A 27,012-nucleotide genomic window follows, 5' to 3' on the forward strand; every position below is an offset into this window, starting at 1 on the left:
TTCATAGAAGTTTGCTGGGTGGGAATTAACCAGCTGGGTTCTTCTCAGATTCATTCTTCCTGTACTGATCCTGAGGCATGAAAATTCTAGGTCAGATTATAATAATCTCTGAGGTGTTTCCACTTAACACTATTTCAAATCAACAGCAAGAAAAATGAAAAGCACATCTAACACGTTGAAAATGCATATTTTAAGATTTCTTCTAATACATACATAAAATTGAGAGTTCCAAAAAATGAGTTTCAGTCTCAGGATTAACCTCCGTTCTCCTTTTGCTGGCACCCTTGTCTATTTTGGAATCTCTTAATTGCCTTTAGATTTATCAGTAACAGTGTACTCCTATAATTATCCCCAAGTATTTTCCCTGTGACTTCTAATAACTGAAACCCTTTCTTAATTAACTTAGTGGATTAGAGTAGGGTTTAAATTATAAGTGTGAGGGGTGCTTTTCTCTATACTGTGTATTCTGTCTCAGGTTTTCTTCCCAAATTTTAATTGAACTCCTCAGAAACTCTCCTAGACCACTCAGTGCAGTCCATGGATTAGCTTTGGCAGAATCAGTTTGGGTGAAAGAATCTTATCAGCAAACTTTTTTTCAATTCTGTTAGCATGAAACCATTTACAGGCAACAGAAATGATGACAAACCTTGTCAATTTGTACCTAATACCTCACAACAGAACTGTGACAGGCAGGGGATGCACTAAGCAGAAGAAGCAAGTTGCTGGATTTGAGGAAGTTTTTAACATTTTTAAGACACAAAGAGACCATTTAATGGTTGCAAAAACTTATTTAATGATCCCTCCCCACTCTATTTCCAAGAAATAGACTGACTGGGAGCCCGAGAGACTTCAGTACTCTCTTTTTGTCAAGAAGTTTCTGTCTTGCCTGTTTTACCTCAATTCCCAGGGCCGGGGCATATCTATTGAGAGATTGTCCCCTCAGGAAGAGATGCCGTGTGCTAGGCAAGTTATGTAACATATTATTTCATCTAATTGTCACAACACCCTGTAAGGAAGGTATTATTACCCATGTTATAACTTTGAGGAAAATAAAAGCTCAGAAAGGTCACACAGCTAGTGAACAGCATGAATCATGGGCTGAGATTCAAACCCAGCTCCAACTGATTTCAAAGTATGTATGTGGTCTTTCTTCTCCATGACCGTGCCTGGAAATTTCCAAAGCGAATGCTGGGAGTGTTTTAATTAAAATGAATTTTGCTTTAAAGACTTTTGAGTACCCTTTGGTAGAATTAGCAGTTCTCAAGGGTCTCATAACCGAATCTGGGAGTCAGTGATGTAGAGACTAACAGAATGGATCCAGGAGCAGTTAAATGGCGTAACCTTCTCCTCTCAACAATAAATGAGAATAAGATCATCTCCACACAGTGCTAGGATGCTCATATGAATTTGAAACGGAAACAACTAATTGCTCCCAGATAACTGCATCTGTGATTTTTCTGTTCTTCCGAAAGGCTGGAAAAAGACGGTTGGTGAGCTGGGATCTGGATACTTCCTGGGTGGACTTTGTCCAGTTCTACATGCAGATCGGTGGAGAGAGTGCTGCGTGCAACAAGCCCGACAGCAGAGAGGAGGGCATCCTCCTCCAGTACAGCAACAATGGGGGCATCCAGTGGCACCTGCTGGCAGAGATGTACTTCTCAGACTTCAGCAAGCCCAGGTAACCAGCCTCAATCTCCTTCCAGTGTAATAATAATAATTATCTCCTTGATTATTATTAAGCCTTACCATACTAATGACCCTGTTTTGCATTTTACAACTGAACCTTATTTTATTGGAAAAAAATTATTGAAAAATATGTAGATCCAATTCTTACAAATTAAATATATTTTAGATATAATACTAACAATAGAGCTATTTTGTAGATTGAAGGTTCATAAATTTGCTGTTTTAAAACATTGAGTTATTTCAAGGTGACATAACTCTCCATAATATAACACAATTAGATATGCAGACAGACCAACCAAAACCATTTCTTCTAAGGCACACAGGGGGAGAGGTGGAAACCAGAGAAGAGGCAACTAGGTCTACCAAGAGTCATAACATCCAGGGAGAGAGCCAGGGATGGTGGGTGGGAGATGAAGCCTGGTGAGATTCCCCCCATACAGTAGAAGGGGAATTGATAATGGGGCCAAACTGGTTTAAACAACAGTTTAAAACTATTCAAATTATTTTTTCCAAGTGATAGCATTGTCAATCTGGAAATTACTGAGAATTCAGTAAAGCAACTAGAGTACTATATAGACAAACAAAAATTCACTAGCTTTTTCAGATTCCAGAGATATTCCATTTTATTTAAGGGAGTTTTTCTTTAGGGGCTAACTATATCATCACATTCTCAAAGAGTTCTATGACACTAAAATGGTTAAGAAATTCTGAGTTGGAAGATACCAGAAGAAGACCCCATGATGGCAAATACATAAATAAATATAAGTTTAAGAAACAATACTGAGAATCTCTGTAAAGGAAACGATAAAACTTCAAAACTTCCTTCAGAGATATAAAAGAAAATGAAATAAATGGAAAATAATACAGCATCCCTGGATAGGAAAACTGAACATTGTGATATGAAGAAATCTCTTAATTTACATTTAATGCTATTCCAATCAAAATCTTAGTGGTATTTTTTGGGGGGGGAGCCTTATATCTGGAAATATAAACTGGGAAAAATAGTTTAAACTTTTGATAAAATATAGAGGGATGCCCTGCACAATATTAAAACATACTGTATAAGCTACAATATTAAAGTGGAATGATACCGGTGCATGGATAGAACAATCAAGCCAAATAGATGACCCAGAAATTGACTCAGATTATCTGTACAAACTTATATATGAAAAAAAGACACATCAACTATCAATGATAAAGAAATGGTTATTCAGTCAAATGGTGTTAGAAAAAAATGGGTAGGCTCTTGGGGGAAAATATCTATTTAGATTATCACCTTACATCAGCAAAAACTGTTAAAGACTGGTTAAAGATTTAAACATTTAGGTTGCTATCTGATCTTGGAAAAAGACCTGAACTTTCTAAATATAAATTCAACGCAAGAATTAACAAAGAAAAGGACTGCTTACACAGAAATATACTACATACAGATGTAAAACTGCATACACATGTAACACATACATTTCAAAGAAAACAGAAAAAAAATGAAAAGAAGGAAAGCAAACTGAGAAAATATATGAAACAAATATGAGAAATAGAGGATCAGTGTTCCCTTAAAGAGCTTATGCAAATTATCAAGAAAAACACTAAGATCCCAATAGAAAAATGGGTAAGAGGAATGAGTAGATGTTACACAACAGGGAAGACATATGTTTAATAAAATATGATTAATATCCAACCTCTGTTGCAATAAAAAAGATACCATTTTTCAACAGTCAAATGGTCATCTTTTAATGATAACACCAAGTGCTCTCTCCACGTGGAGCAGCAAGGCAGGCACTCTCATGTCATCCTGCAAACCATCATGACCCTCCCAGAAAGGAATTTGGTAAAGTCCAGAGCCTTAAACATGACCAGTTTATTTGACCTGGTAATTCCGTTTCTAAGAATCTTCCCTAAATAAATAAACTGAGGTATACATAAAGCTTTATGCATAAAGATTTTTCACCACAGAATTATTTATAATAAGGAAAGGTGAAATAAATACTAGCATGTCTGTCTGATGAAAAATTATATAAACGGTAAAATGATCTTAAGAACTTATTTTACTGACATGAGAATGTGCTTATGATATAATGTTAAGTTTTAAACTGTAAGATACCAAATTATACATATATCTCACCTATGTAAAAGATTACATGCTTTAAGGATATACATCAAATTGTTAATAGAGGCCAACCCCATGTGGTAGCTTATGGGTGATTTATGTTTCATTTTTAATGCTTATTTATGTTTTCCCCCAATAAGTAAGAACTGCCATGAAAAAAATTTTAATGCAATAACATACAAAGGAACGGCTTTTTCTAAGGGTTTCTTTAAAATGTTATGGCCATTGTCATAGTAGTCAAAAGACATTGTTTAGTGAATCAAACTCAGTTGAAATATTTGCCTCCAAAAGATAAAATTCCAAATGGAAAAACCAGGATCAGGACTAAACTTGCTTACAACTTTAAACCTCTTGTCTAATCTGTCTAAATTTAGAAACTTTACAAAAATACCAAGAGATCAAACAAAACATAACCTTCTCTTGTTGCTACTCGTGTTATTTTAACAGCTGCTAAGAAAAACACAGCTTTTCCTTTCCCAGCGCTAAATGATTTGCTTTTATGCAGATTTGTCTATCTGGAGCTGCCGGCTGCTGCCAAGACCCCTTGCACCAGTTTCCGCTGGTGGCAGCCTGTGTTCTCAGGGGAGGACTATGACCAGTGGGCGGTCGATGACATCATCATTCTGTCCGAGAAGCAAAAACAAATCATCCCAGTTGTCAACCCAACTTTACCCCAGGTACTTCTCATTATGTCTGAACTCCAGGAAGACATAGAATTGTAAAAGAGGATGGGATCAAATAACTACTCACTCCCCCAAGGATTTAGTGCTTGACACTTGAACATGTAATTTAGTTTTCTGTGTTTGCACAATTTTTTTACCTCTCTATGCTACTAGTTCATAGATTATTTAGATGTTAAAAAAACAAAACAAAACAAAAAACAAGACTAGAAAGTTTGGCCAAGTCATTAAATATGATTATTAGTGTGTTTATGAAATGATACACAGTGGCAAAATATATTCAGTTGTTAAATAATCAGGAGAAAAAGTTCATGGCAGTTTAAAAAAAAAAATGTTAATTTAGAGAGTCTGCTGTATTTTCCTAGAAATACAAGTAGTACATGGCCCTGCATGCCATGAACTGAAAATTCCTTTCTTGTTTTCAAAGGTACCAAATTGCCTTTCTGTGTTGTTTGTGTTGTTCCTATTAGAACTTTTATGAGAAGCCGGCTTTTGATTACCCTATGAATCAAATGAGTGTGTGGTTGATGTTGGCTAACGAAGGAATGGTTAAAAATGAAACTTTCTGCTCTGCCACGCCATCAGCCATGGTGTTTGGAAAATCAGATGGGGATCGATTTGCAGTAACTCGAGATTTGACGCTGAAGCCTGGATATGTGCTGCAGTTTAAGGTATTTATGCACAAACTTTTTTTTTTTCCAACATGTTTCCAAGTTTATTTTATTCATTTATTTAGTTAGTTAGTTATTTAGTTAGTTATTTTTGGCTGTGCTGGGTCCTCGTTTCTGTGCGAGGGCTTTCTCCAGTTGCGGCAAGCGGGGGCCACTCTTCATCGCGGTGCACGGGCCTCTCACTATCGCGGTCTGTCTTGTTGCGGAGCACAGGCTCCAGACGCGCAGGCTCAGTAGTTGTGGTTCACGGGCCTAGTCGCTCCGCGGCATGTGGGATCTCCCCAGGCCAGGGCTCGAACCCGTGTCCCCTGCATTGGCAGGCAGACTCTCAACCACTGCGCCACCAGGGAAGCCCTGCACAAACTTCTTGCAGGTTAAGGAGCAACCATCTTCCAGATTTATAAATGAAATTCACAAAGAACACAAAATATTCATATGCTAGTGAAGTAGGGACTCATCTGAACAAAGTTGCCAACAATCTTAGAATGGCAAAGCTTTTTAGCTCTACCCATAAGGAAAACAGCTTGTCAGTTTTTAATGAGCCCCAGAAGTTGTGGCTATGTCATTGTATTTCTTTAAGGGCTCATGGAACTCTACCAGAATTAAAAAGAAAGATTGACTTTGAGGATTTCAATCTGATTGTGACTTAATAAATACCAAGCTTCTGAATGGTAATGGATAAGTTCTCCTTTTCAGCTTACTAGTGCTTTTTGGACTCATGAGTAATTTTATGTTTTTACTATGGGGTTTTCAAACAATTTGTCTTCCTTTGATTGAGTAAATTTTTACTTTAATTTTCATTGTTCTCTTAAAAGCTGCTTGTTTTCTGTGCTAACATGTCAATATGTATAACAAGTATTTACTTTGACAAGCTCTTTTTTCAGAACCCTAATCAAAATTTCATTGTGTTTATAATAAAATCCCATTGGTGAATTCTGGGGTTGAAAGTAATGCAGTTTCAATGAGCCAGCACAACTACATGGTCCTTACATAATGGCAGGATGCAGATCCTAAATAAGTTACAAATGGAATTATTAAAGAGATCAGATGTTTATAGGAAGCTCTTCAAATATAATTTCCAGAGGTCTGTAAACAAGTCAGTCATAAATAAGATGATTAGTGAAATGTCCTTCTCTGTTTAGATTTTGATGCTAAATTGCCATGGAAAGAACACTAATAACAGTATATGACTCTATATTAATTTGTTGGTACTACCTAAAATGGGAACAAAATAACAGCAATAGCAAATACATTGCCAGAAAAATATGCTCTTTCTCATCTGGCACGTTTTCTAATTAATTAGTCACAAAATCATGATAGTGTAGGTGTTGAACTCTGCAAGGTGGTATTCTGAAGTTTAAAAATCTAAATAGAGAAAACATTATTAAATGTTTCAAGTACTTAAACAACTAGCAACAATGCATAATGCCTAAGAAAAGTCTCAATTCTCGAATCACACCAGCAGAAAACTGTTGATTTTTGGCTATCAGTTGATAATAGATATGTAATATGAGTGATTTGGGGATTGATAATTAATGTATATTTGGGATCTGTAATAAGAACTTGGTGTTATTTTTCCAAAAGGCACGGTGCTGGTAAAGTTTTTGTGACTGCCTGCCATGTGTCAACACTAAGCTCTAGGAATATAGAGGTGAGAAATATAGCCCAAGCGCCTTAAGGAGCTCAGAAACTAGCAAGTGAGCCAGAAAAGCGAACAGTTGCAGTACAGTCGCTGGAGTGCTGTGGTAGAGACAGGCTCTGATACTGTAGGAGTATCTGACGTAGTTCCTGGCATATGGCAGGTGCTCCAAAATTATCTGTTAGTTGAATAAATGGATGGATAGATGGATGGATGAGTTGAAATTGGAAGTTTCTGGAAATACAGAGACTTAGCCAGCTGAAAAATGGAGGGGGTGGGGGGATTCTAGTTAGAGGGAACAGAATGTGCAAATATGTGAAAATACATGAAAGTGCAAGTGAGAATGGAAATGTCAGAAATTTAAGGAGTTTGGAGTATTTGCCACAGAAATAAGAGATAAGATTTGTCCTAATGGGCTTTATATGATACACTAAGTCACTTGGATATTAACCCAAGAGCGATGAGTCATGGAAGATGTTTAATCCATTGAATGTAAAAATCAGACCTGTGTTTTAGAAAGATCATTCTGTTGACTTAACAGGAGGAGAAACTGGAATCAACAAGTACATTCATTCATTTATTCAGCAAATATTTATAAAGCATCTACTATGTTCCGGGCTCAGTTCTAGGCTATGAAAATAACTAGGAATAGAGAGTTTGACTAGGATGGTGGAGGATAATTACTATTTTGTAAAAGGTTGTCAAGTTAGCCTCACTAATAAAATAACTTTTAATCTGAGACCTGTGAAAAGTGAAGGAGGGAGTCATGCAGCTATCTGGAAAAGAGCACTCCAGGCACAGAGAACAAAAAGGACAAAAGCCTTGAAGTAGGATTGTGCTTGAAAAAGTTCAAGAAACCAGAAGGATGCCACTGTGACTAGAGCAAAGTGAGCAAGGGGAGACAGGTAGAAAAAAATAAAGTCAGACTTCGACTTCTGCTCTAAATAAAATGGCTAGCAGAAGAGTGACATACTCTGACTTAGGCTTTTAAAGAATCACTCCGGTGACTGTGTTGCGAGTACACTGGCAGAGTCAAGGGCAGAGATAGAAAGACTGGCTGGGCAACTATTGCGGTGATCCCAATAATAGATGATGGGAACTTGGACCTGTGGGATAGCAGAGGAGGCAGAGAGAAGTACTCAGATTGCTGGGCATATGTTGAGTAAAGTGAGGATGCTAGAGCAGTTATCAAAGTAAGAAATGAGGCCAGATTAAGGCATAGCCTGAGATTATAAGATAAATGGATGGGTCTGAAAGATGTTAAAGGTGTGTAGTCTACAGGTTGGGTGACCTATTGGGTGATAGAATGGATTCTAGAATGACTCCCACATTTCTGGCTCCAGTCACTGAAATTGCAAATATAGGATTTAGGGATGCCTGTGGATTGCTGAAGGGCAGATGCACAGGAAGTAGTTATGTACATTGTGCAGAGAACCTGAGAGAGACCATATCTGGGAGTCATAGAGATTCAGAAGGAATCTGAAACTATGATTGTGAATGAGATTAGGAAGCATGTATGGAGTAAAAAGATAAGAAAGCCAAGAATTGCATTCTAGAAAACATCAACAGTTAAGAGGCAGGCCAATTAAAAAAAAAAAATCACAAAGATGTCACAGAACTGAAAGTTCCATCGACTTGCTTACTTTAGAAACAGTGGCAGTGATAATAATTCTAAGACAAAAAGCTAACTATGTGTGCCCAGTGTGAATGCTCTCACCACATGCCAACCGAAGGCTGTGCTTCCTAACCAGTAATATAATAAAAGGGTTTGTGTTACAAAAGGTAATCATGGATCTGAGAGGGTCAAATCTTTATTTATTTTCTTGATATTTAACTATGTAAACTTGGATAAATGAATCACAATAAAATTGCCACTAGCCATATTGTAAATCCTTCTGAGAGACACTTTCTAGCTCTGAGCATGGAATTAAGGAAAATATGGAGTCTTCCTATTTTTGAAAGATTGGCTCAAGCTACCTTATAGTCACAAAGATAAGCTGGTTGGCCCTTGAACTCTGACCCAGTGTTATTTGCCTATGGGCCTCCCTTTCCTTCGTCCTTTATTTTTTGGTCATGATTATGTTCTTTTGAGTTCTTCAATTTTTTTCTACAAAATTTGACTATTCTTAGTTATAAAGTCTTATACAATAAAATTCTATGGTGGCACCAACCAACAAATGAAATAAGATATGAATAGATCATTTATATAAGATAGCATGTAATTAAATACCAAGAAAAGAGTTTGACATTTACAATTATCAAAAAATATAAACTAAAACAGTAATACAATCATTTATATATTTATTAATTTAGAAAGAAACTGTCTAAAATCATAATAATATTGAGTGCTGTGTAAAACTGATTCATTTGAACCCAAGTGATTAAAAATGAACATGTATAAATAGGAAATTCAAAGTGTTTCTGCATTTTGATTCAGTAATACTACTTCTAGGTATTGATATGCTTCTTTGTAAAGTTTAGAAGAGAAAACAGAAGAATAAAAATGGTTGTGCTAGGGTATTGGGATTTAGGTTGCATGTTTTTACAATTTTTTTTGAATATTGTTAATCCTGTGATGACAATCATCTACACAAGTACACAGAAGAGTAATAGTTTTATTTCTGGATTATGTTGCTTATTTGATGCTGTGACAGGAACTTAGCTCTTTCATCTAAGTTGACAATGATTTCTTACTGAGCTTTTGTAAGAAACCAGAGTAAAATTGCTTGTTCCACTGAAAGCAGAGGACAGTTTCAGTAACCTTCATGTTCTGAAGAGGGCAGCTCTTTATCATCTGCTTCCCTCTGTTTATACCCCCTATCTGGGAAAGCAAAAAAAAAGCAGTTTCTTGGCATCTTATCTTTTGTCCAAGACTCCAGTCACATCTGTGCTTCTCTCTTCCCTTCTATAATCTCAAGAAATCCACAAAATGGGCAACTGGTCCCGCTTTCTATTGAAAAGCACCTATTGCTTGCCTATACAGAGATTTCCAGAACCTTTGAAAGGGTCTTGGTTGGAATTGAGCTGCCCGTGTCTTATCATTGTAAATTTAGTGCAAACTCAGTAGAAAGAGCCCTGACGGCTGTAGCACCTAATTTGTTAAATGATGACTTGAAACCAAAACCTTGTATAATTCTGTCTTTCCTTTTAACAGCTAAACATTGGGTGTGCCAATCAATTCAGCAGCGCTGCCCCAGTTCTTCTTCAGTACTCTCACGATGCTGGGATGTCCTGGTTTCTGGTGAAAGAAGGCTGTTACCCAGCTTCTGCAGGCAAAGGATGTGAAGGAAACTCCAGAGAACTGAGTGAGCCCACCCTGTATCACACAGGGGACTTTGAAGAATGGACGAGAATCACCATTGTTATTCCAAGGTCTCTTGCATCCAGGTAAAGTGACCATTCTTATTATGTGCCATAGTTGCCATTTCTGAGGAGCATATATTTATCTCAGTATCTTCATCTCATATATCTCAATAACCTAAAAGAATTCATAAACTCTAGCTGTAAGGACTCTTGAGGAAATGACGCTCATACTTGTGAAAAAGTTCACTCACTCATCCATTCATTCATTCAACAAATATTTATTGAGCCACCTACCTGTGCCAAGTTCTGTTCTGGGCACTGGATTACAGCCCTGAACAAAAGATGTTTAAAAGCTAAGGGAGTTATAAGGCATTATCGTATCAGACTTTCACTATATAGAGATTTTTGATAATGTAATGCCTCCTTAAGTAGACAATTGGAGATATCTTAAAATATAAAAGATCCCTTTAAGTGACCATTAAGATAAATAGTTAAAACAATAGAGAAAAAGATTTAAAATCAATTGACAGAAGGATGAGATAAATGGATCAAGAACTTGAAGCAAATTAGTTACAGTAATAGGGCAACAAATTTAACTCTTAGCTTCCTGGCAGCTAGGACATAGTGTGGGAGGTCAGGGGATAGGGTCATTTGGTTCTCATTGTTGGGTAAAAAGAAAGAAAATACATATATTCTGATAAAAAAATAAGAATTACTTTTTTCTACACTCAGTATTCTAGAATACCTTTATAGTACGTATATGTATCTTTGTGTCAGGTAGAGTAGGTAACATGAAAATCAGTGTTTTAACTCTATAATTTTTCAAAAGATGAAGCATTCTTCAAGTAGACACTTCTTAATTGAATCCTAGAACATAACATTCAATTGTGACTGAGTCAAAGCATTTCTGTGAAGAGCTGAGATGGTATTATAAGACTACTTGCACTGCTGGTGATGTAAATTAATATATGGTTGAGATACTCATTAGTGCCATTCATCAATATTTCCAGGTTACTTCCTTCCTGGAATATGGTAGGATTATACTTTCCCCACACCCTTTAAAGTTTGGCATTGCCAGGACTTCCTTGGTGGTGCAGTGGTTAAGAATCCGCCTGCCAATGCAGGGGACACGGGTTTGAGCCCTGGTCTGGGAAGATCCCATGTGCCATGGAGCAACTAAGCCCACGAGCCACAACTACTGAGCCTGCGTGCCGCAGCTACTGAAGCCCGCGCGCCTAGAGCCCATGCTCCGCAACAAGGGAAGCCACCGCGATGAGAAGCCCGCGCATCGCAACGAAGAGTAGCCCCCGCTCGCCGCAACCAGAGAAAAAGCCCGCACACAGCAACGAAGACCCAACGCAGCCAAAAATAAATAAATAAATAGATAAATAAATGAATAAATTTATATAAATAAATAAAGTTTGGCATTGCCTAATGAAATGTGAGTGGAAATTAAACATATGACTTTAAGAGTTCATGTGCATTTTGCTATCTTCTCTGCTTCATGAAAGCCTCTTTTGAGATGAAGCTTACATCAGTCTGGGTCCTTGAGTGTCTACAATCAACAGACTTTCTTACAACCTATACTGGACATTATAGCATAAGCAAGAAATAAACTTCTGTTGGGTTAAGCCACTGAGATTAGGGGCTGCATGTTACCCCGGCAACCTATCTCATCCTGACTGATACAGTGGTAAAAGCTAGAAAATCTATAGGAGTGGCTTACTTCTAATGTTTGTAGAGACCATTCTGTCTATAATCTTTCACCTAATTGATCACCAAATTTGCATCTAGCTGGATATGCTGCTTGTGTTCATCTGCCTCCCTCAATACTTAGATGTGCATACCTCCAAAAATTACACCATAGACTTTGGTACACAGACTTCCCAAATGGGTAAGAAACTTGTATGGTCAGGATGTATAAGTTTGTGTGGTAATCTACTAAACTTTGGAACATAATGTTTAAATGCCAACTGTTCCAAGAAAAGATTTATCAGTCAGTGGATCCAAGTCAACTTATAAGTAATTTTTTTGTCTTTACATGCCAGTGTACTTTGTTATGTATCAAAGAGGGACTCAAATGATTTGATGTGTATGTGGCAGAGTTGATGAGTTGACGTTCTTTAGTGAAATTTAATAATTTGACTTGCATTCTGCTTTAGTTAGGATACAGGCCCAGCTACTATAACAGAGAAACAAATACAAATGCTTAACAAGACTTAAACAAGTTAGAAATCCATTCTTTCTTGCATAATAGTCCACAGGTGAGGACTTCAGAGTTTACAGGGTGTCTCTGCCATTCTGAACACACAACTTCTATCTCTGGATCCAAGGCAGCTATTCCAGACCATGTCATCTCTTAACCAGTGGAAGGCAAAAAGATCAGGAATGCATAGATGCATTACTCTTTAAAAATCATCTTTATTCCTTTTTCATATTCCTCAGTAGAGCCTAGGATAATATTTGTACAGTTACCTATTGCTATGCAACATCCCTCTCCAAAACTTAGTGGCTTAAGACAACAGTGGTTTATTATTTCTCATGGTTTTATGGAATTGGCTGGGTATTTCTTCTGCTGGTCTCTCCTAAGCTTTATAATGTAGCTGCATTCAATTGGTAGGTTGATTAGTGTCTGGGATTAGTAGGACTTTTCTCTCTATACTGGTCTTCATCCCCGTATTCATAACAGTTTCCACAATTAGGTGGTTCCAGAATTCCAAGAGAACAAAAGTAGAAGCTGCCAGGACCCTGTCTTCTTTGCCACATCCTAGTGGTCAAAGCAAGTCACAAGGCCAGTCCAGATTCAGAGGGCGAGAAAACAGACTCCCCTTTTTGATAGGAAGTGCAAGGAAGTCTTGTAGAAGAAGATTTAGTATGATCCATTGGGGGGCATTGTTGTAACAACCTACCGTAGTTTGTCCCAGCCCTAATGACTCACATGTCTCCCCCAGGCAGATGTACTCACTTTCCTCCCAAAACCCCCAAACGCTCATCTCATCACAGCATCAGGTACTAAGTCACTCATTTCATGATTTCTGTCAAGTCAGAGTTCCCTGGATATGGCTCCTCTTGACCCATAGACCTATGACCTAAAAAAAACAAGTTATCTACCCCACCCATACCCAACATACAACAGTGAGACAATGACAAGATAAACACAATAGACACCCCAACTCAAAAAAAAAAAAAGAATGGGAAGCACATAGCGACCACTGGCTCATAGGAATTCTGAAAGCTAGCAAGATTGTTGTTACTAGGGTTCCCTCCTCCATGAGCAATGTCCAGGATAAGAAAGTTTTCTTGATTGAGACAATTCTGCTCCCTACGAGTGTTTCCCTAATCTGTTGTTCTTCTCAGCTGTTGGTTCTACCCTCTAGGCTTCATCCTCTGAGACATCTGTCCATAAGAACATATCTGTGTTTGCAGCTAAATAGCCCTTTCATCCTGCTTTCTGCCCATTTCAAGCTAGGCATGTAACAGTGCAGCCCTTGTAATTCTCTCCTCCACCACTGCCTTCCTCTTCCCTATGCTTTTCTGAAACTGTGGCCCAACCACATCTCTTCCAAATAGACAAGTGCAGCATGCCATGAAGCTGGAGTGCATCAGGGGCTGCATCTTTGCTGCAATGACTAGGATACCAGGATGCTGGAAGACATCACTGTGAAAGAAGCCAATAGAATCAGGAGCCAAGGAACACACCTCTGGTGCAATACCCCAAAGCCAGATAATACAAAGTTGAATCTGAAAGTGCAGTTTGACACTGAGTGGAAACACCCAGTTGGTAAAGCCACATCTGAGAAATAAGAAAAGGTTGTCCTTAACATCACAAAGTGAGCCAAAATTTTGAGGCTCCCAATTTATCAATATTTTCTTGGACCTCAGCTTTTGGAAGAAGAAATCTTGTTCGTTAGGATCTGGCTTCGTGGTTCCTTTGAATACAGTCCAGCTTGCTGGTGGATGGCATTTGTGATGGAGAGCTCTCTGCTACAGAATAGTAAACATGTTTCTACTTCAACCCAAGTAAATGAGCTGTTGTTGTTTCTTCCGCAATATGTTAAACTCAGAAATCTCCAAATGCAGTGCTGGAAAGCTGAGAATTCTAAGTGTGAAAATTGTTAAACTTTGGAGCTATTTTGCCACAAGGCAACATGCTTGTAATAGTTACTAGAACGTTGCTCTTTGACGAGTACTTCGAAGCTGATTTTCTCAAAGGAGCAGTTTGTGCTCATGTTACATCTCTTGGTTCTTGCCTACAGAGGAGAGACACTGGTGGTGGTAAATATGTACTGATACATCCCTCCTGACTGTCTCCCCAACCACACAGCATGCCCCTCAGCCTGCTCTAGGCTCCCTGTGCAGAATGCAAGAAGTCGATGTCTCTGGAAAGGGCTAGAAACACCGTTGCTTACTATGCTGCAGAATGTCTCCTCCACCACCACCTATCACAGGGCAAGCAGGTGCACGTGCACTTTCCTGGTTTGAGAGGCAGATGCAACACCCCTCTGAAGTGTGGTGGTGAAAGGGGGAGGGGAAACTGGTTCTCCTGGTCACTCAGGTATCCTTTGAACAAAGGTGGCAGTTGGGGAAGAGAACAAAGAGAGAGAGAGTCTTACCTTTTACTTGTTCTGTATCTAGAACATGCAGGGCAAAGGGGAAGTTTTGTTCAACCATTTGAATAGTCGAATTGCACTGTGGTTTATTTCTAGTTAAATTACATAAGATTAAATTCTGTCTTTTCCTCAATCATCACGTCCTATAACACCTTCCCAGAGCTTCCTGACTGTCAGGTCAAAGACCTCTAAGACTACATGCTCTCCTGGCTCTATGTCCTTCTTAATGGTGATAGTTATCAGAGTTGCACGTTTACATTTCTTTGTGCAGGGGTTTGATTAAATGTGTCTTCTCATTCGACTGTGGGCATCGTGAAGGTAGGGACCATGCAGGAATTCTGCTCCGCATCGTGTGCCCAGCCCTGGCACCGCCTGGCATGTTATAGGCACTTGTAAATGCTGGTTGAATGAAGAATAAGGACCAGCAACAGGTGATTAGCTAATTGAAGACACCTCCCTTTCTAAAATATGTTTTCCAAAATAAATTCAGTGCTGCTCAGCAAGAAATCATTGTTTTGCATTCTGCTGTGTCTCCTTGAAAAGATATGAATAGCACATGTACGCATGTGCACACACACATTAATAATATTAATCATTTTAAAGCTACATCTCCTCTATTTAAAAAAAAAGGGGGGGATTAACTATGTGGAATCTAGACATGCTATTAGCTAACTTTGGCCTACTTATTTCCTCCCTTCTTCCGATGGTCTATGATTATGTTTTTCTGTAAATTCCTTACTAGTTCTTCCTCTTCTTCAAGCAGCCCTGAGGTTGCTAAATTACTTGTACTCATTTCCAAGGTTGTGCTCCTAAGAGAACAGAAAAGCAGTAGGCATCAGGAACCAGGCATAACTTGGAGAAATGGAGATAAAGCAAAGCTTGCTTATGTCATGATCAGTGAAATCTTTGTTGCTTTGATTTGTACCTTCCAACTAAAAGCCAACTAACAAAGATTAAAAGAAGTAAAAGAGGTGCCATCTCTTGCCCTTTCACTCTGAAATATGGGCTTCCAGCTAGGATTCTCAGCTATAATTCACCATGTCCTGGACACCCTATTAATCAAATGATTAGTCATTTTGCTTTTTTTTTTTTTTTTTTAAATATGGATGCCTTAATACTGAGCTCCTGAAGTCTTTTGCCTTCTCAAGTATCTAACAGCCTACTCTGTTTCTTGGGTCTATAGCAGCCTTAGAATCTACAAACAAGGGTGCCTCATCTCTCTGGCCAGACTAGACCTTGATTATTTTATTTTTATAATGAAAACTACAGGACCCCAAGAATCAGAGATGGGTCAAAGGACTTTACTTACCCTTCACTCCCTATCGAATTACCAAAGCTTCTAGAATTCTACCTACAGTTGGGATTCTTCAACTTTCTGAATGCTTCTGGGGCTCAGTCTGAACTTGCTTCTTCCATGAAACAGAACAGTTGATAGAGAGATGCCCTCATCTTGCCCAGGTGAGAGAGCCTAGGTGAAGAAAAGAAATTATTCTTACCTCTTTTTTCACTTTCCATGTGGCAGAAATCATAGATCCATGTTTCTCTGGGTTCTATTGATATTATAGAAACATAAAAGAAAAGGCAAGTATGACTTCTAATTAAAGAAGACTTCTATCAGGGAATTGGTATGTTTTCCTCTTTTATCATAGATATGCAGCTTATGTTTTGGAAGGGGCATAGAGGGCTTACCATTTTCTTACGAGCAACTGTCAAAAGATGCTGTTCATCAATTCCATTTATTTCCTTTGAAAGGAAAAATATCTTCACAGGCTAAATAATGTTACAACTTTATTGGGAGGAATTTTCCCAAAGCCCATGACTTTTTTCTTTTCCTTTCTGTTTTTTGGTTTTGCTCTGTTTTTCTAATCTTCAATTCAATTGTCTTTTGCCTTAAAAAATAAGACCAATATATTTTGAATTATTTCCAAAGTAAATAAAAGATGTGTTCACCTTCCTCTTGACACAATGAAGAATGTGTTAAGACTTGCATTAATAGAAATTAATCTCTGAAAACTTTTAAACCTAGTAAACACCATCGTTGGTTACATTTGCAAATTTGCTAAAAGTAGGTAACTTAAAATAATGAAAAAAAGCCAGGGTTATGATTCAGTGTTGCCAAATTACCAAAGCTATTTGAAGAGCCAGAAAGAAATGCATTCTGATACTGCTGTATTATTTTCACAATAATAGAGGGGAAAAGGAACCTTTGTCTACAGGTATCTTTGACAATCTTCATTAATCTTTAAAATTCTTTATTCTTGTTTACTAAGAGACTGAATTCACTCAAAAGTCTGTAAATATTGGCAGCAAAATTAACTGGTATCCAGATAACCTAATCCATCTTCCCTCTTTAATGTTAGTAGAACTGAGAAGGAAGAGGTGTTTTCTTGGTATGAAATTATAGATGTGTGTGGATTTCCATATATTTGAAAAGAAAAGAGATGTGTTGAAGGGATTGGAAAGATTAGAAAGCAACTGGGACAAGTTTTGGTTTGGCAACCTCACAACTGTTGTGGGGAAAATAGGACTGGGCAGTAGCCCAGGCCACTGGTGTTCCAGGGTTTTGAAGCACTGGGACCAGGTCCCTCTTTTGTTTGTTGGCAGTTACCAGTGTTCATTGGCAGCCCAGCTGGTTGCTAAGAGTTTATAGAATGAGCATCTTGGAGATTTGAAGATAAGAAGAAGAGGGCAAGGAAGGCAACAGGTGGGAATAGAGCTGTCAGTCCTCCCAGAATCATGAGAATGGCAAATAGCCAGAGTGCCCTTATTCGTCCTAACAAAGAACATTCTGTTTGATGGTTTCAAAGATTCCCAAATAGCCTCTAAAAATGTACAAGCAAAAACCTATAATATGTTTCTAGCCATCAGAATCTTCTTTATCTGATCCTCCTGATATTGAAACATTTATGCTGAAGAAAAAATCAAGACGTTTTAAGAAAGATCTGAGAGAGACACCTTATGAAGGTTAAGTGACCAATCAAGTGAATGTGACTTCCAAATAAATATTAAATCTCTCTTGAGTTTTTCTGAAACATTCTGTATTTCGGTGCTTTGGTATGAGATACTGGTACAAGAAACACCTGTGCTGTTTTTCCCAACAGTAAGACCAGATTCCGATGGATCCAAGAGAGCAGCTCACAGAAGAACGTGCCTCCCTTTGGTCTGGATGGCGTGTACATATCAGAGCCTTGTCCCAGTTACTGCAGTGGCCATGGGGACTGCGTTTCAGGGGTGTGTTTCTGTGACCTGGGGTACACTGGTAAGGCTGCAGACATGTCTGATGATTTGTTTGTAAAATATCCGTCTCTAGTTACTATATTTCATGTTACTTCTTCCAAGGAAATAGATTCTGAGTTTGTTCTTCTTTAAGTCCTAATTGTAGGAATTTGTAACCCAGGCAAATGAGGTGCTGAGATATTTTGTAGTTTTGAACTGCCTAAGAAGGAAACGCATGACAACACAAATTTCATTCCTAAAGTATATTTATTTATTAGTAATAGTAAAAATAATTAACATCGCTTGAGTCCGTACTTCATGCCAGGCGCTATAGTAGGTGTTTTTATTTCACCTCATTTAATTCTAGCAATAAATAACCCTATAGTGTAGTACTGTTATTGTCCCTGTTTATACTTGAGGAAACTGAGGCACAGAGAGGTATAGTAACTCTCCCAAGGTCACAAAGCTAGGAGTTGCTGGAGCTAGGCTTCAAAACCTGGCAGCCGAGCTCTTAACCACTTGGCTGCCTGTACTCTTTACATTGCTTTTATACAAAATGTAATTGTATACATTTAAAGTAAAAATCAACTTATGAAATGATAAATACAAGACTGCCAAAAGAGAACTTTACAAGAGAAGTATTTTCTGACCACAGTCACCCTTGGATGTTGCTACAAGCAAAAATAAAAAGGAAGCTGAGATTAAAGAGTAAAATTGGAGAAAATATTATAAGCTCCGAAATCTTTTTATAGAATTTTTCCTGGAGGGAACTTCAAAGGATCCTTCCCAGCTTTTCAGTGCTCTGCCCTTCATCTGGTGCGTGACCAAAGACAAACATATGTTGTTGCAGGCCTTCTGTAGAGAGTGCTGTCACTCATGGTTTCAGGGTGTTTCTTTTAAATCTGGGATTAACTCCCCTTATTGATCCACTAATACAAAGAACAAATGAACCAGTTTTGTTGTGGACAAAATCTATTTCTCAGTTTACACAAATCCTCTGAGTAACAAGAATCATGGAAATGTGTGGTTCCTGATGTCTCTCTGTTTAAAAATTTAAAATTATAGGAGCAGAATAGTGTTTTTGATGTTAGAAGTGATGGCTGTATTTCAGGCAGACGATTGGGAGATTCAAATTTTGATGTGGTTTCTTTCCCCTAACACCTGTGGCAATGCTTCTTTTGCCCATGCACTGAATGTACCTTCCAGTGTCTCATGATTTTAACAAAACCTCTCTCCTCTGTATTTCTTTTCTCGGAAGCCACACAAGGAACCTGTGTGTCTGTTGTCCCTAACCACAGTGAGATGTTCGATAGGTTTGAGGGGAAGCTCAGCCCGTTGTGGTACAAGATAACCGGAGGCCAGATTGGAACGGGCTGTGGAACACTTAACGATGGCAAGTCTCTGTACTTCAGTGGCCCCGGAAAAAGGGAAGCAAGGACCATCCCTCTGGACACCAGGAATATCAGGTAAATAGTTAATTGGCATACTTCTCCATGAACATAGTACTTACCGTGCCATGTGTTCTAACCTACAGCACTCTGTTCTGTTATTGAGGGTTTACATAGTAATGTTTCTCTATATAGATTCTGATATATAAAAATAAAGCATAACTTTATAATAAAATAGACAGTTTCTGCAAAACGTATACTCCAATTCATTAATCAGTGTACAGTCATCACCAAGGCCTGTGTGTCTAATATATGTCAGCTTGGTTTTCTAAAGTTCTGTGTTATTATGAAGACTATTTGGTATTAATTTTAATATATGCCAGGAGAAACAAAGAATTTTTTTCAACTTTAAATTCTGTGTCCAAAAATGTCATGACCCCCGTTTATCTGAGTTTATTTGTATTCACTTATTGAAAACTGTTCCAGAAGTACCTACACTGACACCTACTGGTAAAATAAATAACTGCTTAGTTTTAAGGGCAAATGAAATAGTAGCACACCTAAAATAAAACTGTGCGTTTTTATTTTTAATCAAACTATTTTAGAATTGAAAGAAGGGAAACTAAAGAAATGTTTGAAACTTTTAGACCTTCTTCTCACTAAAATCTGGGGTTCTGTGTCATAGTTTTTCTGCCTTCAATCTCCTTCCCCTTCCTTCTGAGTCCTCACAGAGGTGTGCCTGCCATGTAGGTTGGTTTACTGTGGACTGAGGCATGGTTTACATCACACTGAGTGAGTGTCAGTTGTGAAAAATTAAACCATCTGAGTCTAAATCAGTAATACAGGTAACTATCTGGCCCTAAACAAATACAGCATTCAGCTTTTTTTTTTTTTTAACAATTTTTTTTGTTGTTGTTGTTGGCTACATTGGGTCTTCATTGCTGCATGCGGGCTTTCTCTAGTTGTGGCGAGCAGGGGCTACTCTTCGTTGCGGTGCGCGGGCTTCTCACTGTGGTGGCTTCTCTTGTTGCGGAACACGGGCTCTATGCACACAGGCTTCAGTAGTAGCAGCACGCAGGCTCAGTAGTTGTGGCACGTGGGCCCTAGGGCACGCGGGCTTCAGTAGTTGCGGCGCGTGGGCTCAGTATTTGCGGCGCCCGAGCTCTAGGGCGCGTGGCTTCAGCAGTTGTGGCGTGCAGGCTCAGTACTTGTCGCTCGCGGGCTGTAGAGCGCAGGCTCAGTAGTTGTGGCGCACGGGCTTAGTTGCTCCGCAGCATGTGGGATCTTCCTGGACCAGGGACTGAACCCGTGTCCCCTGCATTGGCAGGCAGACTCTTAACCACTGCGCCACCAGGGAGGTCCCAGCATTCAACTTTTTAATGTTAGATTTTTCCTCCTGAGTTTCCAAGGATAGTATCATCTCAATTTAAAGGAATTCCCATTTCAGTGATTTCATTAAATCATATCAGACTGTCACAATGAAGTGGAATTAAACTGTTTCCTTTTGTTTCAGTAATTATTCCAGAATAAAATTAATGGTCATATTAATTAACTTTTTCAAATGGTTACAGAATTAACTTACTATATAATCTTTGTAGTTTCTGTTTGTCATATGCCCTTCGAATTTAAAAGTAGTACCTAAGAATTATAGGAGTTTTACTTTTTAATGTGTCAAAATACAAAGGGCTAAATCTCTTCTGAGCTCATCTATTTGTAAGTAAACTGAAGTGTTTTGGGATTTTTTCCCCCAGACTCGTTCAGTTTTATGTACAAATTGGAAGCAAAACTTCAGGGATTACCTGCATCAAACCAAGAGCTAGAAATGAAGGTAAGCTGCTATATTTCCATAGAAATTACAGTTACTACTAACAAATTAGTTCTTTCTCCTCCCAAAGTTTGGCCGGGATTTTGTAAACTGATACACTACCTTAAATCATTCCTTCTCTTCTCTTCTCCATCAATGAGTGGGTAACTACATAGAGCCTTGGTCTCTAAGATTCCTCATCCAGATCCTTAAGCCTGTAAACAGGGAAACCTGTTCCTTTATAACTTTACACAGGAGGAAACAAAATTGCAGAGACTTTTACATTCAGCACGGTGTAGGTCTAGGAACTTGTTTGCATAGGGTATTACTGAATGCAGATCATACTCTGCTTCCCGCCCGTAAGCATCCTGGGGGTACTAGAATCCTTTGGTGGAAGGAGCAGTTCTTGTAATAATAAACATGAACTTTTACTGAGTACCTACTATATGCAAGGCACTGTACCAAGTGTTTTATCTGTTAATGCATTTAATCCTCACCATACCCCTTTGCCGTAGGTACTATTATTTGTCCTATTTTACACATGTAGAAGCTGAGGCACAGAGAGGTCAAGTAACTTACCCAAGATCATTCAGTCAGTAAGGAGATGAGCAGGGAGTCAAACCACTCATGCTGGCTCTAGAGCCTATGCCTTAACCACCATGCACACTGCCTCTCTCTAGAGCCTATGCCTTAACCACCATGCACACTGCTCTCTCTAGAGCCTATGCCTTAACCACCATGCACACTGCCTCTCTCCTTGCCCAGAATTCTACTCTCTCTAGGCATCCATACCATCTTCTGCCTCCGTGATTCAGTGCTGAAAGAAATTCATAAGGCTTGAAACATACATAGGTGGCCTTCAGTTGCTCTACAGATATGATGGGATTCCTTAAGGGACCCCGCATATGAGTTGGTTCCTGGTACAAAATCCATGAGCTTCTCAGATGGGTCTTCCTCCAAACATTGATCTCGTGAATAGCATGTGAAGAATTTTGCAGCTTCTAAGTTTGTTATTCTCTCAGGCATGACTACGTAAAACATATTGGCTTAAACACTATAGTACCTGTTAGTCAATAGAGCTACCAATAGCTCTGTTCGTCAATTCTAAACGTCCTTGGCCATCTCATCACTAACTGAAAGCTTCCATGACTTTTTCTAAGTATCTCAGTACTTTTAGTCTAGTAATTATCCAGATCATCTGTTTACTGAAGCAGCGGTCTAGAAACTTATATAGACTATTTTGCATTTCCTAATCTCTTGACAAACATTTATTAAGAATCTGCTGTAAGCTAGACACTGTTCTAGGTGGCACCGATAACAGTGTCACTGAAAGACGGATGCATCAGTCATGATGAGCTAGGTTATGCTGCAATAACAAACAACCCTCTAAATCTCTGTGGGTTAAAACAAAAAAGATTTGTCCTTTGTGCTGCATTTTCCTCATGGGTCATCTGAGGTCCTCATTCCAGCACCCAGGATAATGAAACACAAGGAAATGTGGCAGAAGGAAAGAGAGTGTGTGGTAAAGGGGACAAGAAATGCAGACTACCACATGCCAGAATGGGAAGAACTAGTGGGGCAATAATGAGCATAGCAGACAGAAACCCTGCCCATAAGGGAACTTACATTCTAGTAAGAGGAGTCAGAAAATCAACAGTAAAGAAAAGAAATAAGCAAGATGTTAGATTGATGGGCTAGGCAGAAATAAATAAGCTGATGAGATGGAAAGTAAACTTATGCAGGGGGAGATGCAGATTTCGATAGAATGGTCTGGGGGGTGCCTCACTGAGGAAGTGACATTTAAATTGAAATCTAAAGGGTGAAAAGGAGCCAGCACAGGAGGAGCTCAGGGGAAGTTTTCCAGTCAGAAGAAACAGCAAAGGCCACGAGGTGGAAAAGAGTTGTGGTATTGGAGGAACAGAAAGAAAGCCAGGCGGCCTGGGGCACGTGAAGGTCGAGGAGTGCTGGGGGGCGAGGGGCAGGTGCCTGTCATGCAGGACCTTGCTGGCCATGGTAGGGAGGTGGGGTCGGAATCCACTGTCGGGGAAACCAATTGAAGGCTTTTAGGTCAGGGAGCGACGTAACCTGATTTAAGTTTTTACAGGATCACCCTGCAGAAACAATATGTAGTTCAAAGCAAAGGAGTATTTCTAGAGCACATTCTCCGCCCACACAGAGACAGGAGCTTTGAGGGATGCAAAGGTAGATGGGGTCCTGTCCCAAGACATTGCTTACTGATTGGAGAGGTAGAGCACTTTAATGTTTTCCTTAACCCTTGTAATAAAATTATTATTTAAAAACAGTTTGTGGTTGGCACAGTGTAGCAACTGTGTGCATGGGCATATGTGCATGACTCTTCTGAAAATTACAAATCCGCACCCCTATTTGTATATGAGAAAAAAAGACCAGCTCTGGCCAGAGTACAGTGGGAAGCATCCACTTACTGACCTGAAGCTCTGCTCTATACTTAACCTCTGATTACAAATGCTCTTGTCTGCCCTGTTGGGCTTATTCCCTTAGGATCCCTTTAAGAACACAACTTTTTCTCAACGACTCTGAGCCATTTTCTTGAACTCACTGCTGCCTGTGTAATTTACATCCCACAGGCATTTCTCAGTCTTTTATTGAAAACTGGTTGTTAAAATGTAAATCTGCCTAAATCCTTGAACAAATCTCTTCTAGTGATGAAAGTAACAATTTTTTACATACTCAAGCTGAAGCCTCAATTTACATATTTGGAATTAAAATCAAAATTAGGCTATTTTCAATAAGACTGGGAAGATTGTAGATGGAATTGTAATTTAAAAAGGGAAATGTTTTATGTTCCTTAAACGCTCAGTAGATGAGCTAAAATGGCTTGGTTTATGCAGATGGACGGTGTTTAGATGACACAGCTAAAGAGGCTCAGCGATTGATATAAAATATGGATATTGCTGTTTCCCTGTCTTGCATTTCTCCATTCTTTCATACTTATCTGCAAGGCACTTCATTGTCCTGCAGAATTGGGGCCCTCATCTCTGTAGATCTTGTGGCTGCCTGAAGGTATAAGTGACACCCCCGAAAAAGTTAATGAGGAGAAAGGCAGCAAGCAGAAACCAATTGGAGTATGGACCTCTTGAGCTGTGTTTCTCATATTCTTGTGTACATCTGAATCCTTTAGGAGGCTTTCAAATGCAGATTCTGATTCAGTAGGACTTGGGTGGTATGCTGCATAACAAATTATTCCAAAACTGAGTGGCCTAAAGCAACATCTGTTATCTTCTAGTTTCTGTGAGTCAGGAATTCAAGAGCAGCTTTGCTGGGTGGATCTGGCTCCAGACCTCTCATGAGGCTGCATACAAGATAAAAGCCAAGACGGTGCAGTCATCTGAAGACTCAACCAGGGCTGGAGGATCTCTTTCCAAGATGCTCACTTACATGGCTATTGGCAAGAGACCTCAGTTTCTTTCAGTGGACCTAGCCATAGGCTGCTTGAGTGTCCTTACTACCTGTCAGCTGACTTTCTTCAGAGCAAGACAACCATGAGAGAGCAGGGAAGAAAGTGCAAGCGCCTTTTATGGCCTACTCTCAGAAGTCACACATTGTCGCTTCTACGATATTCTATTAGAAGCAAGTTACTGAGTCCAGCCACACTCAAAAAGAGGAGAATTAAGCTTCACTTTTTGATGGGAGGAGTGTCAAAGGATTTGTGGACATGTAAAAACACCACAGGTAGAGCCTGTTCCCAGGTGATGCAGACACTGGTCCTTGGACCGTACTTTGAGTAGAAGGTGCTAAAGGACCACCAGTGAGATTTTAGTCTTGTGATGCTTCATTTCTGGTACTGTATCTGCTTTCTGAATAGGTCACCAAGCTAACTATCTAAATTATTCATTTTCTTTCCCGCTCTCTCTCTCTCCTATGTTATTAAATATACACCATATCAAACAAATTAATATCCACAAGAAAAACTATATTTTGAGAAAACATCGAGGGTTGGAGACTGGAGTTTTCTCAGATGCTCCTCACCTTGACTAGAATAAAAATGAGAAAGAGCCTAGCTTCAGTCTTCTTCCTGAACTTTGGTGTGGTTCTCTCCCTTCTCCAACACATGGGTCTCACCTTCACCCACTGAAGCTCCAACTGCGCATGTCTACACACATACACAGCATACTGCCTCCCCAGAGAGTTCCTATTCTTTGAGCTGTTTTTATCCTCTCATCAAACACGATGATTTCTTCTATTTTAAATATGGTAGGATTAATTCTCCTGAGATTTCCAATTTTTTAGCATGTTAGTCATTATTATTTCTGGCATCACCCCTTGTCAGATGTGGTGACAATAATTCCATGTAATATCAATTCACCTTAAAAGGCTTTCTTTTAGTTCTATATTTTATCATATTATTTCTTGAAACTTAATTTTAGTAAACTCTTTGCTATGCAACATGACAGAGGGATTGAGATGTTCTGGTTAGTCAATAATGAGGAAACTAAAAACTTATTGTAAGAACCATGAATTATTACAATTACAAAAAGGTTAGAACATAATAAAATTAATATAACAAATACAACTTTACTGAACATAATTTCTGTGAATACTCAGAAAGCACTTCAATATCCCCAGTCATAATTATGAATATGCAGTGCCAGTCTTAGGAACAGTTATAGAATAGCAATTAGATAGATGCCAAGAAAGCTCTCTGCCCCCCCATCAAGTAAAATATATTTTTTTATTAATTGCTAATGATCATATATGTATCCTGTTGATTCCTACCATTTCATCATTAGCAATTTTTTCCTTTGCATTCAACATTACCCTTTCCCTGTGTCCTCTTTTAAAAGAAAATTTTTTCTGGGATAGGTAGCAGGAATAGCACACGAAGTATCTTAAACTTTAATGTGCATTTCCCTAAATCACACCAGGTGACAGGCAGAGGGAGGTGGGGTAGAAGGGATAAGTGAAGGGGAAGGGTGACACAGAGAAAGAAAGGTAGAACTAGAAAGGTAGAAAGGTAGAGAAAGAAAGGTAGAACCATCGGATGGGAGTGAGTTCTTCTGCTTTGCTATTTAATAATTTGTCTTTATTCAGTCTTCAGTGACCAAGGTCTGACAAAGTGTGAAGTGCCAGTAAAAATTCTATTCTGCTTAATAGAATTTCAGATTGGGCTGTGCTTCCTATCTGGTACATTGGTGGCAAAGAGCACTTCTTGATTTTGTACTGGGAGATTGAGATATTTTTTCTCAGTATATAATAATGATATGAGACTTTGTAAAGTTCAGGACAGAACCTAAAATTCAAATACGTAATCTGGAGTGGATTTTTATGTCCCCCTTACCAACCTACTCATCACTCATACAAAGCTGAGTGGTCTTTAAAAGAGCTTATGTATTTTTCCCCCCCACTTCCTAGGAGTCAGTGCATTAGAAACTGTCAAGAAATTGATGAGCCTTCAGGTCTACTAATTCGTTCCTTGGAAGTTAGATGAATGTGCCCTCATCCTATGAGATGCAATCTGAAGTTTCTCCTGCAGTCTTGCCATTTCAAATAATAATGTTCCTTGCCTTTTTTTGCCTCTAGGAAAGCTGTCTAAGTAACTGGATTTATGTCTTCTAACTCAGGGCTTGTTGTTCAGTATTCAAATGACAATGGGATACTCTGGCATTTGCTTCGAGAGTTGGACTTCATGTCATTTCTGGAACCACAGATCATTTCCATCGACCTTCCACGAGAGGCAAAGACACCTGCAACAGCTTTTCGATGGTGGCAACCCCAACATGGCAAGTTACTACTCACCCCAAGTTTCCTGGTAGCATTTAGATCATCCAGTTAAAGCCACGTTGTACTGTGTGTTTCTTAATTTGCTGTCAATTTCTAGATAATTTGATTTAAAACCACAGTCGTAAAGATATTCATATTGCTATATAAT

General features: G+C 38.9%; 1 protein-coding gene across 3 annotated transcripts in view; it reads left to right on the plus strand.

The window, feature by feature from the left end:
* RELN (reelin) overlaps positions 1-27,012 on the plus strand; it is a 528,909-nt gene that overhangs the window by 418,532 nt on the left and 83,365 nt on the right. For all 3 annotated transcript variants that reach the window (XM_082473379.1, XM_082473378.1, XM_082473380.1), the window contains exons 25-32: positions 1,473-1,678; positions 4,299-4,470; positions 4,944-5,144; positions 9,938-10,170; positions 17,798-17,955; positions 19,171-19,378; positions 21,052-21,128; positions 26,705-26,863. In XM_082473379.1, the coding sequence (XP_082329505.1) occupies positions 1,473-1,678; positions 4,299-4,470; positions 4,944-5,144; positions 9,938-10,170; positions 17,798-17,955; positions 19,171-19,378; positions 21,052-21,128; positions 26,705-26,863 (1,414 nt within the window). The remainder of the gene's footprint in view (positions 1-1,472; positions 1,679-4,298; positions 4,471-4,943; positions 5,145-9,937; positions 10,171-17,797; positions 17,956-19,170; positions 19,379-21,051; positions 21,129-26,704; positions 26,864-27,012) is intronic.

The sequence above is a fragment of the Balaenoptera physalus genome, assembly GCF_965194825.1.
Source record: "Balaenoptera physalus genome assembly, chromosome: 8".
In the NCBI taxonomy this organism is placed as follows: Eukaryota; Metazoa; Chordata; class Mammalia; order Artiodactyla; family Balaenopteridae; genus Balaenoptera; species Balaenoptera physalus.